This window comes from Centropristis striata, chromosome 20 (assembly GCF_030273125.1).
Source record: "Centropristis striata isolate RG_2023a ecotype Rhode Island chromosome 20, C.striata_1.0, whole genome shotgun sequence".
NCBI lineage: Eukaryota > Metazoa > Chordata > Actinopteri > Perciformes > Serranidae > Centropristis > Centropristis striata.
Window position 1 is genome coordinate 12,869,837 of NC_081536.1, and position 16,203 is coordinate 12,886,039.

Here is a 16,203-nt window from a genome sequence, read left to right on the forward strand (position 1 = left end):
GGACATGGCCTTGAAATGGGTGTTTCAACAAGACAATGACCCCAAACACACTAGTAAATGAGCAAAATCTTGGTTCCAAACCAACAACATTGATGTTATGGAGTGGCCAGCCCAATCCCCGGACCTTAATCCAATTGAGAACTTGTGGGGTGACATCAAAAAATGTTGTTTCTGAAGCAAAACCAAGAAATGTAAATTAATTGTGGAATGTTGTTAAAGAATCTTGGAGTGGAATAACAGCTGAAAGGTGCCACAAGTTGGTTGACTCCATGGCACACAGATGTGAAGCAGTTATAAAAAACTGTGGTCATACAACTTAATATTAGTTTCATGATTCACAGGATTGCTAATTCCTAGAAACAAAAAAGTTTGAGTTTGTAAAGTCAATGGCAGACACTATTTTTTTGAACACACCCCTTTCAACTAATTGCCCAATTGCACAGCCTTACGAGCGTGCATATCACGAATGCTGGGTCTTGTTGGTTTTCTGAGAATCTACTGCACCTACTGGTACCTTGTTTGCCATGTAGCAATAAAAAAATATACTAAAAACCTGGATTAATCTGGTTAGTCACATTGGACTGCTATTACTTTGAACACTACTGTATATTACAGAATTTTAGATGGTCATATTAAATGCGGCCAAAATGCCAAATGCTGTGCATGTATGTAAAAGTAATCCATGTGAGCAAAACCGTTTCCTGACCTGTTCCGTTTATTCTACTCTCCGCTCATGCTGACATGAGCTCTTAAAGGATATCTTTATACGGTCATCTGCTCCATGCATGCTACTACAGTGTTTATATTACAAATATTGCGATTTGTAGGTAAATGATAACTTCAAGGAAACCTGTAATAGAGGTGAATGAGCCGCGGGCCGTATAAGAAAAAAAAAAAGGTTTTTGAACATTAAAGTCATGTAAACATGTTCTACTAATCCCCCAAAATACAAGTAAGAAACTGAAAATTCAGCATGAGTCTCCTCCAAAACAATGGTATAAATGAGCCGAGAGACAGATAAAATTCCAACATCTTTATATCAACTCCAGCAAAAATACAAAGCTCTTAACATAAAGATGTTTCATTCTTGGGATTACCACAAATAAAGCAGGTATTTCTTTCTAATATACAAAATCAAAATATTTAAATAGCAACTGTAAAGAATAAACATGTTCAAGTCTGATATTTGGTGGGCTGTTTTAGATTTGCTAAAGTCATTAGCCTACATGGAGTTCTTAAATAACAATAAAAACATGACGAACATGTTTTGCATTTACAGATGATTTACGCTCTAAAGAGAAATGACCAGAATAAAAAATAATAACACTGTGCTTAAAATGACAAATGACAATACACTAATGTAAGTTACTACTGCGGAAGTTCAGAAACTTCACATTATGAGAACATCGGCCTGACAATAATAAAAAATAACATAAAACTGCAACATACATGGATACACAACTCAGAAGTGTGACTAGACTACCCCAAAAATGTCATCTCCAACTTGTGTTTAATAGGGGAAGGACTTTATCATCCTGCAATGTGCCATTAATGCTAAAGAGGGCTGAAATTTTCTTTTTTTTTTTTTTTAAAACATTCATATCAACAAATCAAATATACATAATTTTCAGGCCTTTTTCTTGGGAAATGTGGTTGCCAAAGTGATACACAAGGCAGTATCGCAAAGTCATCTCCGATAGTATTTCAGTACAGCTTTTTGATGAGCACCAAGTGTTCACACAAAGTCTTGAATGAGGTTAGCATTTTCAAAGCTCAGGGGCATAAATATAGTTGTAGGTTTCACTTGTAGGAATGCAACAGCTCTACTGCAGGAGTTGCTAAAACTGTCTCCACATTGACAAGACTTAGCACATGCAGAAGCAGGTAAAATACTCAAAGTGGAGTCACTATTATGAGTAGATAACAATAGGTGCAATGGTCAGCAGTGACTGCAGAGGTACACAGTGATGAAAACTGACCCAAAACATAGGAAATACAAACGTTTGTCATGACACATACAGAGCACACCTGTCTGTTTTAACAATTCAATCGTATTTGCATTAACATCTAATACAACTATAGTGAGAACGATATTAAGTTAATGCTCTGGGAATATGGGAATATAAAAATAAACCTGTCAGGAAATAGTCAATCAGAAAATCTGAATGCCTCAGTCAACACAAGAGTTTACAGGTGACGCACGAGGCACATACTGTGTGGAACAGAAAGTATATTTGCACACATTATGTGAAGCAAATGAATGTTGACCGTCTTTCCAGGAATTGAAAGTTGTTTAAAGGACAGGACTTTTCACATTTAGCAACACATTCTATTACTTTACACTTCATAAATAAGGCACCGGGTCACAACAGTCACATTTTCACAATGTTGTGATTGGAAGACAGGCTGAAGATACAAACTGTCTAATTCCTGTAAGTAAAAATCTTATTCAAAAGATCATCTCCCCTCTCATAACAAGCTCTCTTAACTGTAAATGCAGTGCATGCTATCATCTAAAACAAGAATTATATACAAAATGGCAAAAAAGAAACAAAAACAAGATGGTGAGTGAATTAAATGTCAACTTGATAACTGCATCAAAGTCTGATGTTTGTTATCTCAACTTTTAAAATAAGGTTTGATAGGCTATAGTTATCTCCAGCCGTGTCACAGAGCGCTGAACAGAAAGCCAAACAGCGACTCCATCTGCTAGACATCATGTAGGACTTGTCAGTAGTCCCTGAACATAGAGCAAATGCTCAGCATCACATTTGTATTTTCACACTTAAGCTTTACAAAAGCATAAATGACTCAAAACCTGTTCTTCACACATTTTCCTACTGAAAACAAGGTTAGAAAATAGATACTTCTGGTCCTGAATATGTTCCAGATGAAAGAACATCACAAAATCCTCTTAATAAAGATGATCTCTCTATCTACGGGTGCATTTCACTTTGCGAGTGATGTCCTGGTGCGCTTAGCTGGGGTCTCTAAAAGCTCCTGAGCTCTCTTGGTTGCTGATTTTGTTCCACTTCGTGGCAACAAGGTTGCTTGTTTTCTCTTAGCAGGGAGCTTTAAGGGAGCCCCTCTTCTTGTCAGTGTTGGTCCCTCAGCTTTCCTGCCTGGTTTTGGAGATGCATTTTGTTTTTTCATTACCTTGGCGGCCTTCTTTAAAACACGACTGACACAAACAGGGACAGCCACCTCCATTTTTCTCTGGGATCTTGTTAGTACCTGGTCATGTGAGGTCGGAGCCTTGACATCCGCACTCTGCTGCAGGGTCTCAACAGCGTTCTCTGTACCTTTGATCTCTGCAACAGTACTTTGTGATGATTCCTTTGTTTGGGTTTTTGTAGCAATCACTTTATTCACAGCAGGTTTTTCCACCTCTACTTTCACGGCTTCAATATGCTTTTTGTCTACTTTGCTTTTAGATGTGTCGACAGGGTTATGTTCAGATATTTTAGGAGGCCCTAGACGTTGAGAACATCTCTTTGGCAATTTGTCTTTTTTAGTTGTATCTCTTGAAGCTCTGGTACTGCTCTGAGCCCTGACTGCCCTCTGTTGAACTGGATGCTTTGTAGTTCTTTTGCCAGCCAATGTTTTCCTTTTTTCCATTTTTGCTGCAGATGCTTTCATTTGTTTACCGACAGGTATGGCGGATTTCTGTGCCTTCAGAGATGGTTTCAGATTTGATTTGGAGGCAGACTTTTTGTTGGTAAGTCTTTTGATATTGTTTGCTTTCAAGGTTTTTGACGCCTTTTTGAGTCGAACATTGGTTTGCTGTACTTGCATCTTCTCTCGGATGTTAGAGTATTTTCTCAAGATCCTTGCACTAGCTGGATTTTTCGATTTGCCAGAGGACTTCTGGGATTCACCTATCTGTACTTCAGCAGAGGAGTGTAACTTAGACAGAGTCTGAGTAGCACTGGGAGGTTCTCTTTTCTCCCTTCCTTTGACTGCATTTGCCTCTTGCTCCAGTGCTCTAGCAATCAGTTTTTGACTCTTGGGGTTGCTCTTTACAGGAGAGGCGATGGCAAACTTTTTCAAATGTTTCTTTAAGCGTTCTGCCTGTAGGCTTGGAAATACCCCCTGAGAGCTCCCTGAAGCACTAGATGAGCTGTGGAAGCACAGCTGAGTTTCTGACGGAAGACGTGTATTTACCTTCTTGACGATGACAAGGGACTTTGTTTCTGTTGTTTCAAGGAACCAGCGGCAAATACTGGTGAGATTAAACCCTTTCATGAAGAGCATTTGGACCGGTGAGTATTTCTGGTGGTCTGAAGACTTGGATTTTCGTGCCCTACGTTTACTTTTCCATATAGCTGCCTGTCTGTCTGCTTTGTTTTTGTATTTTGTTATTGGCTGACCCTCTTTGTCCATTTGCACCCAGCCTTTTTGCATTTTATCATACTTAATGTTCAGATTTGAAATAAGGTGTTGGTTTTCCTCTGAAGTCATAGTCTCAAAGAATTTATTTGTTTGTTTTGGGGGCTCAAGTCTTGGGGGAAAGACATGGACGGCTGAGCTATGGGGCAACACAGATGCAACAGACACTGGAGGGGGCCTCACCTGAGCTTTGGTTACTCTTTCTGCCTTTATTCTGACAGGGGAAGCGACATCACTCTGTCTTCCAGTTGCAGTAAGAGCATTGCTCGAGGGTACAGCCAATCTTTGTGATCTCAAAGCCAATTTTTTGTTGTCCACTGGTGATGACTGAGTAACAGACTGGCTGGACATCTCAACCTTACTGCTCTCACTCCGTAGTGGCATTCTTGTAGGTTTGTCTGACATAGAAGAACTGCTATCATCTCCACTTACAGACCTGTCTTTTACATATGCTACATTCGGCTTCTGCGGCAAAGCAACATCACTTGCTTCCGCCTCCTTTCGGAGAACGCGCTTACTTCTTAATGGCATAATCTGTGATTGCATTTCAGTCTTTACAGGATTTTCTACAGGACTTGTTTCCTCACCGCTTAGCTGCTGTTTCTCATTCTTACTGTCGTCTACTACAGCCTTCATCGAAGGGCTTTCCTGTGTGGCCTGCGGTCTATTGTCTTCTTTGTTTTTTTCTATTTCTTCAGAGGTTGTCCCTGCTGGCTGAGTGTTTTCAGTGTTTAATTCCACAGTCGTCGCTGGGGCTGTGTTCTGTTGGGATTGTTCAGAGGCTGAAGGGGAAGATGAATTGATTGGAGGAGTAACAGGAAGTGAAGAATTAAGGGGGGCAGAGGGGAGGTGCTCTGTAGATGGAAGATCATTGGTTTCAGAAGGTTTTAGAGATGAAATGATAGCGACAGCATTTGATTTGGGCGGTGATACTGGAGTCCCAGCTGGCCTCTGGCTGCCTGATCTAAGTTGTCGCTGATCAACGAGGGCAGGCAAACTATCCTGATCTCTCTGAAGTCTCTTTTGTTTCTGGATTTTGTTGGTCCTTGGGGGAAATTTAGTTGTTGGGGTTGATGGCGTGGCAGGCGATGGTTCCTTCACCTGCTCAATCGAGTCTACAGCTTTCTCTGGTTCAGGTAGAATTTTCTCCAAATTTTTGTTTGCAACAGTTGAATCAACAGAACTCTTGTTAGGGACATTCTGACTAGATTTCACTGGGGTTTTACAAGGTGATGTGCTGCTGTTACTTGATCTACGGCGCAGACTTCTGTCAGAGGCTGCTACGGGTCTACCATTGACGAAACCAACAACCACCTCTTCATTTTTTCTCAACCGCTTTGGCAGTGATACGACAGTACCTCTTTTTCTACGCCAAGGGGGTAATTCCTTCAAGAGTGCATCAAGCGTCTTTGAGGACAAGTCTTCATCTTCGTCACCTTCAGTCTCTGAAGGCATAACACTTTCAACTGCATCAGATGTTTGAATATCTTGCGCTTTCTCAATCGGCTCTTCTGCTGAACTTGAGGTGTTGGACTTTTCTGTCACTTCAAAGTTGTCATAGTGTATCTGTGTCTCTTGTTGAAGTTCCTGAGGTTGTTCATCTTGTATTTCCTCCCTTTTATTTTCCTTAGTTTCTTCCTCAATTTGAGCCACCGGTGATGGGGTGCGATTCTCCTGGAGAACAGGCTCACTGTTGTGCATGTTATCTGAGGAAAGTTCGGGCACATCTTCTCCTATGGTAGTATCCTCTAACGGTTCTGCTAATGTTTCTGCTACAGTTTCTGTGACTACTTGCTCAGTATTTTCACATATGTTCTCTTGAGGCTCAGGCTCCTTATCTTTTTCTGCTTCAAATGGAGCCTGTGCAACACGTTCTTCACTTCCTGTTGTCCCTGAATTTGCAGTTGTGTCCTGTTCTACATCTGTGCTCATGTCTGTTTCATTGTTTTCTGTTGGGGACCTTATCGGAGAAGGAGCAGACCATCCTTTACTCTGACATTGATCTGTCTGACTAGTTTCAACTATAACGTCTGCTTCACTGGCTGCTTCCTCCACTATATCTCCTGTACCTAGTATCACACCATCATCTGACTCTTCTGTGGTCATTTGTTGATTCATTGTCTCCCTGCATGCTCCAGCAAAAGGCATATCCACTGGTGGCACACCGTCAGGCTTTGAAAGTATTTGTCTTGGGGTGACCAACGTGACCAACTCTGGCATTGGATTAGGACAGTTTCCCCTCCCAGCCAATGTACGGACAGTTTTTAACTCCCAGATTTCATCTGAATACATATGTCCTCTGGTGCTTTTCCTGGCATTGCGGCGAGGGAGCATGCTGCGCCGCTTTTCCTTAAAACACTCTGTAATTGGTTTATCAATAAAAACAATGTCACAGTGGCCGAGATCAGGGTCAGGCATTCCCCTACAAGTAGAGTCCCGAATCAGATGATCAGACGAAGACCTGATGGTTTTTCTGGCAGTCCGCGGAGTGTCTGAAGGAATCGTCATATGGATTGAAAATAGTTTTTCTGGTGAATCTTTCGAATGCCCTAGAGTCTCTCTCTGCCTAGCTTGATGTGTGTGACTAGTCTGATTGTGTCTTTTCACAGAGGAGCTGAGTCTGGCACTATGAGTCTCTGTTCTGTTGGATGAATTTGAGTTAACCAGTCTGTCCTCCAAATTGTCAGAGTGAGATGAAAGAGAGGCGTTGAGCACACACGACAACTTCTTACCAGCAGCAACGTTGCTGGTCATAATTTTCAACTTAAGAGGAGCATGATCACCATGACGGTTGGTCTCTGCGTCCACTGGGTTACTGGTGGGACTGGCCACAGCTTGGTTACTCCCCGACCCAGGGCTGCGAAGATCCAAAGCAGGGTCAGCAGATGTTTTCAGCGACACTCCATTCTCTGGATCTTTTTTAGTTGCACAGCTGCTTGGGAAAGAATTGGACATATCCTGGACTTCTGACTTTGGAGTGGATTCACTGGTAAACTTCAGCTCAGGGCATGACTTTTCAGGTGTGACTGCACTGGAACAAGCAGTTTCCAAGATACCAGAGGTAGAGTTAGAAGCTTGCTGTGCACTGGAAGATGCTAGTGCTTTGACCTCCGTCTGTAGAAAACCAATGGCATTGACTATCTGTCTCTGATGGTGGCGACAGAGTTTGGCCATGAACTGTTCCAGCGTGGAGGTGGACTGCAGGTCTTTAGCCTTTGCAACACTCAAGTCTGGAGACTCACTGAAAAAAAAAGAACAAAATAGGTGTAATTGCACATCAACAAGAGAAAACATTGGTTCATAGTATGTGATCATTACACTCGCACAAAAATGTATCAAAAAATGGTGGAGCTAACCGATTGTGTGAAATAATTCACAAATGTACAATACTGTTTGTCATTGCATATTTATTAGAAGAATAGGTGATTTTAAAAGTGAATCTTTCATCCAGTGAACTTGACCAATTACATTGTTACAGCTATTACATTTTTCTTCTTTGCACAGTGGTGCCTTTTATTACAGTATACATCAAGAAAATCTTACACATGCACAACACATTTAGTAATGGCAACCCACTTTGATTAAAACAAGTCAAACACGTTTATCACATGAAAGAGCAAATACATTAGGGAGAAATATAGAGTACATCATTTTTGTCAAGTTTCTATGCATTTAATAACTAGTGCAAAGGGTGACATTAAGATACAAGTGCTCCACAAAATTAAATAGTAAAAGAAAATCAAGCATGACTGAACATTTGCAAGGTTAGTTATTCTAAAATCTGTGAGGTTTTGTTTGTGCCAATGCAAATCTAACATAATCAGTCAACTGGGGGAGGAAGGGGAGGCTACATGCCTATATGTCTGGCAATAGTTTTTTTTTTTAGTGAGGTAGGTGTAATACAAATCCTCCAAAACTGCCCGAGCATTTATACCATCACATTATGCCAAAAATATATAATGTTTTCAACTTTGAAAAGATTATTTTCTTTTTTAAAAAAAAGTCCTTTCGAAGCTACACTGTGGTGTTATAACAAGAAAATAAACAGATAAATGAAACCACAACTGGATTCCTGAGGTGACATGTCACAAGACTATGTAATGAAAAAGAGAAATAGCTTTACCCACAGCATGTACTGCTGAGAAAGAGGTGCTGGCAACTGCAAAATGAACATATAGTCAGGAAAAAAAAATCAAATTTTTGTTTCAAAACTAAAATTGTATTTGAATAGAATTATAAGTGCTGCATTGCTAAAAAGAAGAAAAAAACCTACATGCTACTTATAAAGCTGAATAAAGCTGAAATCTTAAACATTTCACACTGTCCCCTTTGAGCTATAGCACTAATGGTGGGATATCTAGTGTTAGGCGTGTGGCTTGCTATGTATTTATTGTTGAATTGTCAAACAAATGTGTCTGTTTTAGTGTTAGTATAATTCAATAGATGCATAGACAAACAAACATAGTAGTGGTTAAAAACATGACAGATTTCCGCTTTAAATGTAAAGTTAACAATGCAATCTTTGACAGTGGTGACGTGAATGTTGCAATATGCAAGAAAAATATTCAAAAATTTTGTTGAAATCTTCAGAAATGCGGTTTAAGGATCGTTCATTAAGTGTTTTTTTATTAATTATAAATGCCATCGGTCAACATCTTACCTGCACTGAGGTTATATTGACATTCAGTATAAAAATAATAAGTTAAAAGATGCACTATGGGGATTTTTGGCTCCAACCACAAAATGATTTGTACAGCATGCCAAAATATCTGAAATGTAGCTTTTAGGGATTAGAAAATAAATTTTAGAGAGTAAAAAAAATAACATTTGCTGGAACTGGAACCTGACCAATTTTTTTTGCTTAACTCATTAACTTCACTCCCCTGTGGAGTAAAGTGGAGTACCTGAATAACAAGTGGTAAGTGTTTCATCCCTGAGGGTTTCGCTCTCTGTTTCACTTAGCATTGCAGTAAGGAACTAACACAAAACACATGCCTTTTTCTTCCAGAGGAATAAAACAACCAATCTAAAAAGCAGAAGCAAACTTAATCCATTTACACAATATATCACAAGCGCACAAACTTGGATGTGTTAACTCATCACAATGTTCATATACTGCACATTAGGAGTATAAATAATCTGGCAATAACAAACTACTATGTTTAATTATACATCTTCAGTAGGTCTGGGTACCGAACTTCGATACTTTTAGGCACCAAACGAATTGCTTCAACACTATTGAGCATTCAAAGTATTGTCGTTTGATACCAAATTTCCATGGCTAAAGGAGTAAATCTCATCATCAATTACAATTATATTTATTGTATTATTTATTTTTGTTAAATGTAATGTTGTGTAATTTGTATCAAAGTATCTGATGAACAATACCCAGCTCTAATCTGCAGTGAACAATTACCCAGATCTTGAACTGGATTAGGGAGATTTCACCTTCACAGTTAATCTATTTGATACATTGTTGACTTGACGGTAAACACACCAACACTCCAGTATTTTCAATAAAACATCCTCAAAGATAAACTTCACCATATACAACTAACTTCCCACTGACACATATGATTTAGTCCAACCATGCAAAATATACCCAGTGTCATTCCTGTATACATTGTTAATAAATCAAATATACAAAATCTGTACATAATTTATGGACAGGGATACTCTTAAGTCATTTTGAACCTTTTGTCCTCATACATTATATTTACCAACTTGTGTCAGAATAAAGTGGGACAATCTTAAATGGTATCCCTTCACATCTATTATGTAAGACAATTAAATATACCTTTAAGCATTATCTAATTTATGTCTATAAACACTTATGTGAACAACATTTTGTTTGATTAAAGCCATTTACATTCATGGTTACTTAAGTGATGATAAAATCATTAATTAATACATATTGATTAATATATACTGCTTTAACAAAATAAGTCCAAACATATCATCATTTGAGTAGGTATGCAAGGGGACATAAACACTTCCCCCACTTTGGGAACAAAAGATTTCTCAGAAACAGGAGATCATCAAACATGCTTTTGTCAACTCCCCCCCCCCCCCCCCCAAAAAAAGAAAGAAAAGGTATCGAGACAAAAAAATGAACTACAAGGATACACTGAAATATTTACATACAGTTGAATTTTGACAGATTTTCTACCGTCTCTTATAACTTTATGACAGCTCTTTCTGTAAACTTGTCGCCTTCACCCAAAGCATTTTAAAATAAACTGTGTTTTGTGTTTTGTACAGGAGAAATTGCTACATAAACAGTTATGAGAACAGTAGACTATGATATGGGTTTTCCAGATGAGGTAGTCAACCATTAGATTTGCTACAATAGAAAATAAAAATATTTTTAACGGTCAATAAACCCTTAATAAATAAAAGAAAATTGATTTAACAGTGTAGTTTATGAGTAATGTGGATGATTGTCAATGCAGGAATAATTGAATTAATGAAAGCACATTGCCAACTAGATCTTACTTAATTCTTATAAATGGTACATGTGCTTAAAGCAACTGCTTTGTGTTGTTGTCAACCATGCAATGTTAAACAGACATTTAGTACAAAATTGTATGCAATTTAAAGTGGTTAATCACGTTACAAACAAAGATAATTACTTTAAAGTGAGAGAAATGTAAGTCTTATAAATCAAACTAAAATGAATACCTGCATTTAACCACATGAATACAAATAAAACCAAGAACAAGAGAAATCAAAGTTAGTGTTAAGTTCATCACCTATCATACAGTTATTGTTATTGTTACAGTGCTATGAACATAAAAGAGTCCAAGTCCCTGAACTATAATTATGTTGCTGCTGACCCAACTGTCACTTAAATGTTTACAATCCAGATCCACAATTGTAGAATGTGATAAATGCCTGCAAATATAATATCAAATGCTTGCAGTGAAGAAATCATTTCTTTTTTCCAAAACATCCAAGTTCATCTAAGCAACAATGTTTACATCTTAAGCCTGCAGTTTGCAAAAAATAATATTATTTGCTAGAGCCTACATATCAACCTGAAAAGAATAATGGGCTATGATCCCATATTCTGGAATGTCCTGAGGTATTAGTGATAATGCACAATGAGGTGTCCTGATAGAGCAAAATAATTGCGAGTTCACCATGGAAAAATTCAATGAAAATGGCATGTAATGGCAAAAGAGGACAGGCTATTATTGGAGGGTTTTCAAAGCACCATGACCCAAACATTTACAGTAGTGTTCAAAATAATAGCAGTCCAATGTGACTAACCAGATTAATCCAGGTTTTTAGTATATTTTTTTTTGCTACATGGCAAACAAGGTACCAGTAAGGTGCCGTAGATTCTCAGAAAACCAACAAGACCCAACATTCGAGCGTTCTAACCCTCACCCCTTTCAACTAATTGCCCAATTGCACAGCCTTAAGAGCGTGCATATCACGAATGCTGGGTCTTGTTGGTAATCTACTGCACCTACTAGTACCTTGTTTGCCATGTAGCAATAAAAAAATATACTAAAAACCTGCATTAATCTGGTTAGTCACATTGGACTGCTATTATTTTGAACACTACTGTATATAGTAATAATTTTAAGGAAATGGCATCAACCTGAGCTTTGGTACAGCCGCTTGACAAAAAAATATCTCAAGGTGATGGCAGAAAGAGTGTTAACCCACCCATGGTTGACATCAAGATGAACTTTTTCTTTCCCCAAACTAAAAAAAAAAAGCCTCATGCTCCATAAACCAGTCATGGATGCAGCCATGACAAACGATCATACAAACGGTTTGAAAAAATATAAGTAATAATTTGGGGCTTGAACTGAATTAATGTTAATCAAATCGAACTGGACCCTAAAATGCAATGCAGCCAGAGGTGATATTTTCTATTGAATAATTCAAGCCAAGTATGAACATGACAGCCAGGAGATGCATTATCATATTCATCTCCTCATAGATGAGAAATTCATTTTCATTGAATTTTTTCCTTGGTAACTTCAAAAATAGCTTGGTGTGTATTGAGGCATGATTGCAACTTTAGCTAACGAGTTAACTAACTTGGCTAGCGAGCTAGCACAGTCTAGGTTTAAGACTGTTAGATGTTAGGCTTAATATTGCTTGATAAAAGTTGTGTTTCTTATGAAATGATTTTATAAGCTAAGAGCTTCTAAAAATGACAGTACAGCTCCTAGATTTTAGACTCACTTGAACATAGGACTGAGCTAATTTTCTTGTTTACCTGAAGAGAACATTTGAAAACATACCTGAATGTATTTAAGAGATTTAAGAGTTATTTAAAATCAAGAGCTTAGTTAATGCACAATTTGTAACTGAATAATTAGGTTACCATAACAGAGTATAATCACCAAGTGAGTGTTGTAAATTGACCTGAAGAAACAATTCTCCATCAGGTGACAAGCAAGATGTGTATCTATGTTTAGTATATGTATAATACGTTCAAACATCGTAAAAAGTAAAAGAAAAATTCTGCCCTTCTCGTGTCTTAGAGAAAGACATTCCCAGAGATAATACCTGAAATCTGAAAAAGACGAACCCTGAATCACAAATAACAGAAATATTCTGAAGGCTTGCACTGGCACTATTATGCTACTGATAACTAGTTAAGGTAGGTTGTGAAGTCATCTGAGAGAAGGACACACATACTTGTCAGTAAGACATCCTGAAATGTTACTTCAGAAGGGGGATTTGGGTAAGTTATCCTTCCCTGTTAGAGGTGACCAACGTGAGGCAATGTTTTAGTTAAGCATATCTGTAGTTGAGGTATATTTATGTGTGTACAGTGATCCTTTATCTGATAGACATTTTCTGACTGACAAGTACTGCATACCAATCTGAAGCTATCCTGAGCGCAGTGAAGGCAATAAAAAAAATAATACCATTCATATAGGACAGATGAACATACAGAAAAATAAATTATTGGTGGCAAAAGTTGTCATGCTCGTGGAGATGAACTTAATTTGGATTTGAGAGAAAGTGAAATTTTAGACAGCATGTCATGCTATTCAAACAGACATAACATAAATAAATATTTTGGATAGTGTTTGGAATTATACATACTCTTCATATAATAGTGATTGGAGGTTTTTTTCTTACATCTCCAAAGTCCATTTCTGTCTTAGAAGTGCATTTGCAAACAGTGACAGAGGCTTCCACTGCCATCCAAAAGAGCCTACGTACACAGTAGAATAAACTATATGTTCACTTTGAACATATGACCAAATGCTCTGAACAGTACTGAGAGAAGACACTGAGGGGCGCCACTTCCTTACACATGATTCAATTTGGCTCTATATGTATAGAATGCATTTATAGAGCCAGGAGTGCTTATTTTCAAAACATCAACTTAAACAACCTGAAGTTAATTAGCAATATATTATTCTTAAGAAGCAGGTATGCCTTCCAAATATGTACAACTAGGAGACACTGAGTGTTTAAAATAGATGGCCATAGCATTTTTATGCATTACTGACCAAAAGTGAGGGGTAAATTTAATTTTAGTTAATAATAAATATGGGTATTTAGATTTAAACGTTACACACAACTATAATGGTTTCATGGAACAACAAGTCAGCTTCTATCACTGTCTGGCAAATGCAACATCTGTCTGACTAAAAGCACATCATTATTAGTACTTTACGGTTATATCACTCATTTGATGAGAGGCTTCCATCATGGAAATCAATTCCGTTCTCGTCAGATGCACTCTCTCTTCTCTCAGAAACAATGTGCTGGGAGTTTGAGACTTCTTTCCTCTCTGGGGACTGTGAAACATCCTGTTTCTCCATCTTTATCAGCTTCAGCTTCTTTTTAGGTGGATGTTTCAAGGTCCCCAATCGCTCTTTAACTTTGTATTCCAGGGTGCTGTGTGGAATGCCATAGATCGTTTGGGCTTTAGACACACTCATTTTCCCGCCCATCACCACCTCGATCGCCTCTTCCAGCAGGTCAGTGTTGTACTGCCGATATCGCCCACGTTTCTTCCGTGGCTGCTTGTTGCCGAGGTCTGACTCTGATTCCAGAGGATAGCTTCCCCGTGAAGCTTTGCGGTCAGTGTCATAAGGCCAGTAGTCCTTCTCTGAACCTGAGCTACTAAAACCTCCATTGCTTTTCTTCTGGATCTGCCTGGGCAGAATGGATCGAAGCGCCTTTCCCAGACCGTTCTCACAGGCAGATCCCGAATACACTGAGGACAAGGAATCCCAAGACCGGTCTGCTGCTGTTGCCAAAACTCGCACCTGAGGAATCTTAAGGTCAAACGATGATGAATGAGAAAGGGAGAGGCTGTGGTCCCTGCAGGCCTCCTGGAGATTTCCCTTTTCCAAGGCGAGAGACTTTGTCCAGAGTCCGGCAGCTTCCAGCAACCTTGGTATGTCTTTAAGGTGCTCGCTAGCCTCACTGTTGGTTTTGAGTTTGAGGAGCGCCCCAAAATTACTTTTAGAATTCCAGGAAGCAGATCCATTTTTGAAAAGGTCAGTAGGTCTGGAGCTGTGGCTGAGAGGTGACTCTGGGTCGCTCTCCAGATCGGGCTCCTCTTTGATGTGCAGCGAGTATGCAAGAGCTGAGGAAGGCTTATAACGGGTGGAGTGGCCGATATTCTCCCTCCTCCTCCCATCCTGTAGGCTCCTCATAAACAGCCCGACTTCCCCGTCCGCCCTCAAGGATCGCCTGATTGGATGGAAGGAAATTGGGTGTAAGCAGAGCTTGCACAGTGCCTTTTTCTCTTTTCTAAAAGGAGGATGGGTTGGGGAGGGGAGGATGTTGGCCACTCCTTTATTATATGACCTTGCTTTGGTAACATCACTATCTTTAAAAAAAAATAGACTGTGGGTGTGTGGGTGTGACTTTTAAGAACAAAAAAGGCTCAAGTTTGACAATATTTTATTCACTTGCTGTGATGATTGTTTACAAATTTGCATAAACATAAGAAACAAAAAGATAAGAAAAAGAAACAATAAAAACAAAAGCAATGAAAAAGGCATATAAAGGAGTACATAAAAGGTCTTGGCTCAAAAAGCATAGCCAGAAGGAGGCATTATTTGTCATTGCAGTAGGGCAGCTTGGCATGTAGCTGTTAAGCAGGGCTCGCTAGCTATGTCATACAAAATGAATGCAAATGAAGATCTTGACATTTTGTGTGTGACGTTACCACTGAACAAGCGCAGATATAAAAGAGTAAGCCAGCAGAGGGTTGTGAGTATCAAAGTCAAAACCTAACTCAACTGTGATCACATAAAGGAATAAAAGCACTACTCATTAGGAAGAATAACTTATTCGGTAGTCAGATCAAGATTAATTAAAAAGATTCTTAAAAGGGATAGTGTTTTTTGTGTTTTTTGAAGGACTACCTTCAAACTAAGGAAAGCGTAATGCTATATATTATTTTCAAAGTAAGATGAAAATCAGAGCCAGCTTTATTCTGCTGTGAATGATCATGACTTTTAGATCACATCAGCCCTCAAAGCAGCAGTAGAGGAAGCCCCTGGTACTTAATTAATCCATATAATAAAATTTTAATTATAGGCATGTTCACTGTCAGTTGGGTATAACAGAATAAGAGGTGTTGGTCTCAAGAAAAACAAAACAGAACAAAACTATAAAATAAATAAAAATCCTATTCAGATAAATTGACTGAAATGTTCGATTCAGCTAAGAATACCATAAAATAATGCCATTTAAAATACAGCCCTCTGATTTGGATGAATGACATTGGAGGAAGTGTATATTCTCTAATACTTGGTATCAGTGACTAGGCTCTGCAGAAAAAGGTGGCATCACTTTTATCTGAAGCATGTT

General features: G+C 38.6%; 1 protein-coding gene across 2 annotated transcripts in view; it reads right to left on the reverse strand.

The window, feature by feature from the left end:
• wu:fc17b08 (ligand-dependent corepressor) overlaps nt 1–16,203 on the reverse strand; it is a 28,118-nt gene continuing 11,915 nt past the window's right edge. The window contains exon 7 of one of the 2 annotated variants that reach the window (XM_059358868.1): nt 1–7,630. In XM_059358868.1, the coding sequence (XP_059214851.1) occupies nt 2,950–7,630 (4,681 nt within the window). In that variant the 3' untranslated portion in view covers nt 1–2,949. Of the gene's footprint in view, nt 7,631–8,213; nt 15,076–16,203 lie in introns of those variants that run through there. The other variant, XM_059358870.1, reaches the window with a different exon arrangement.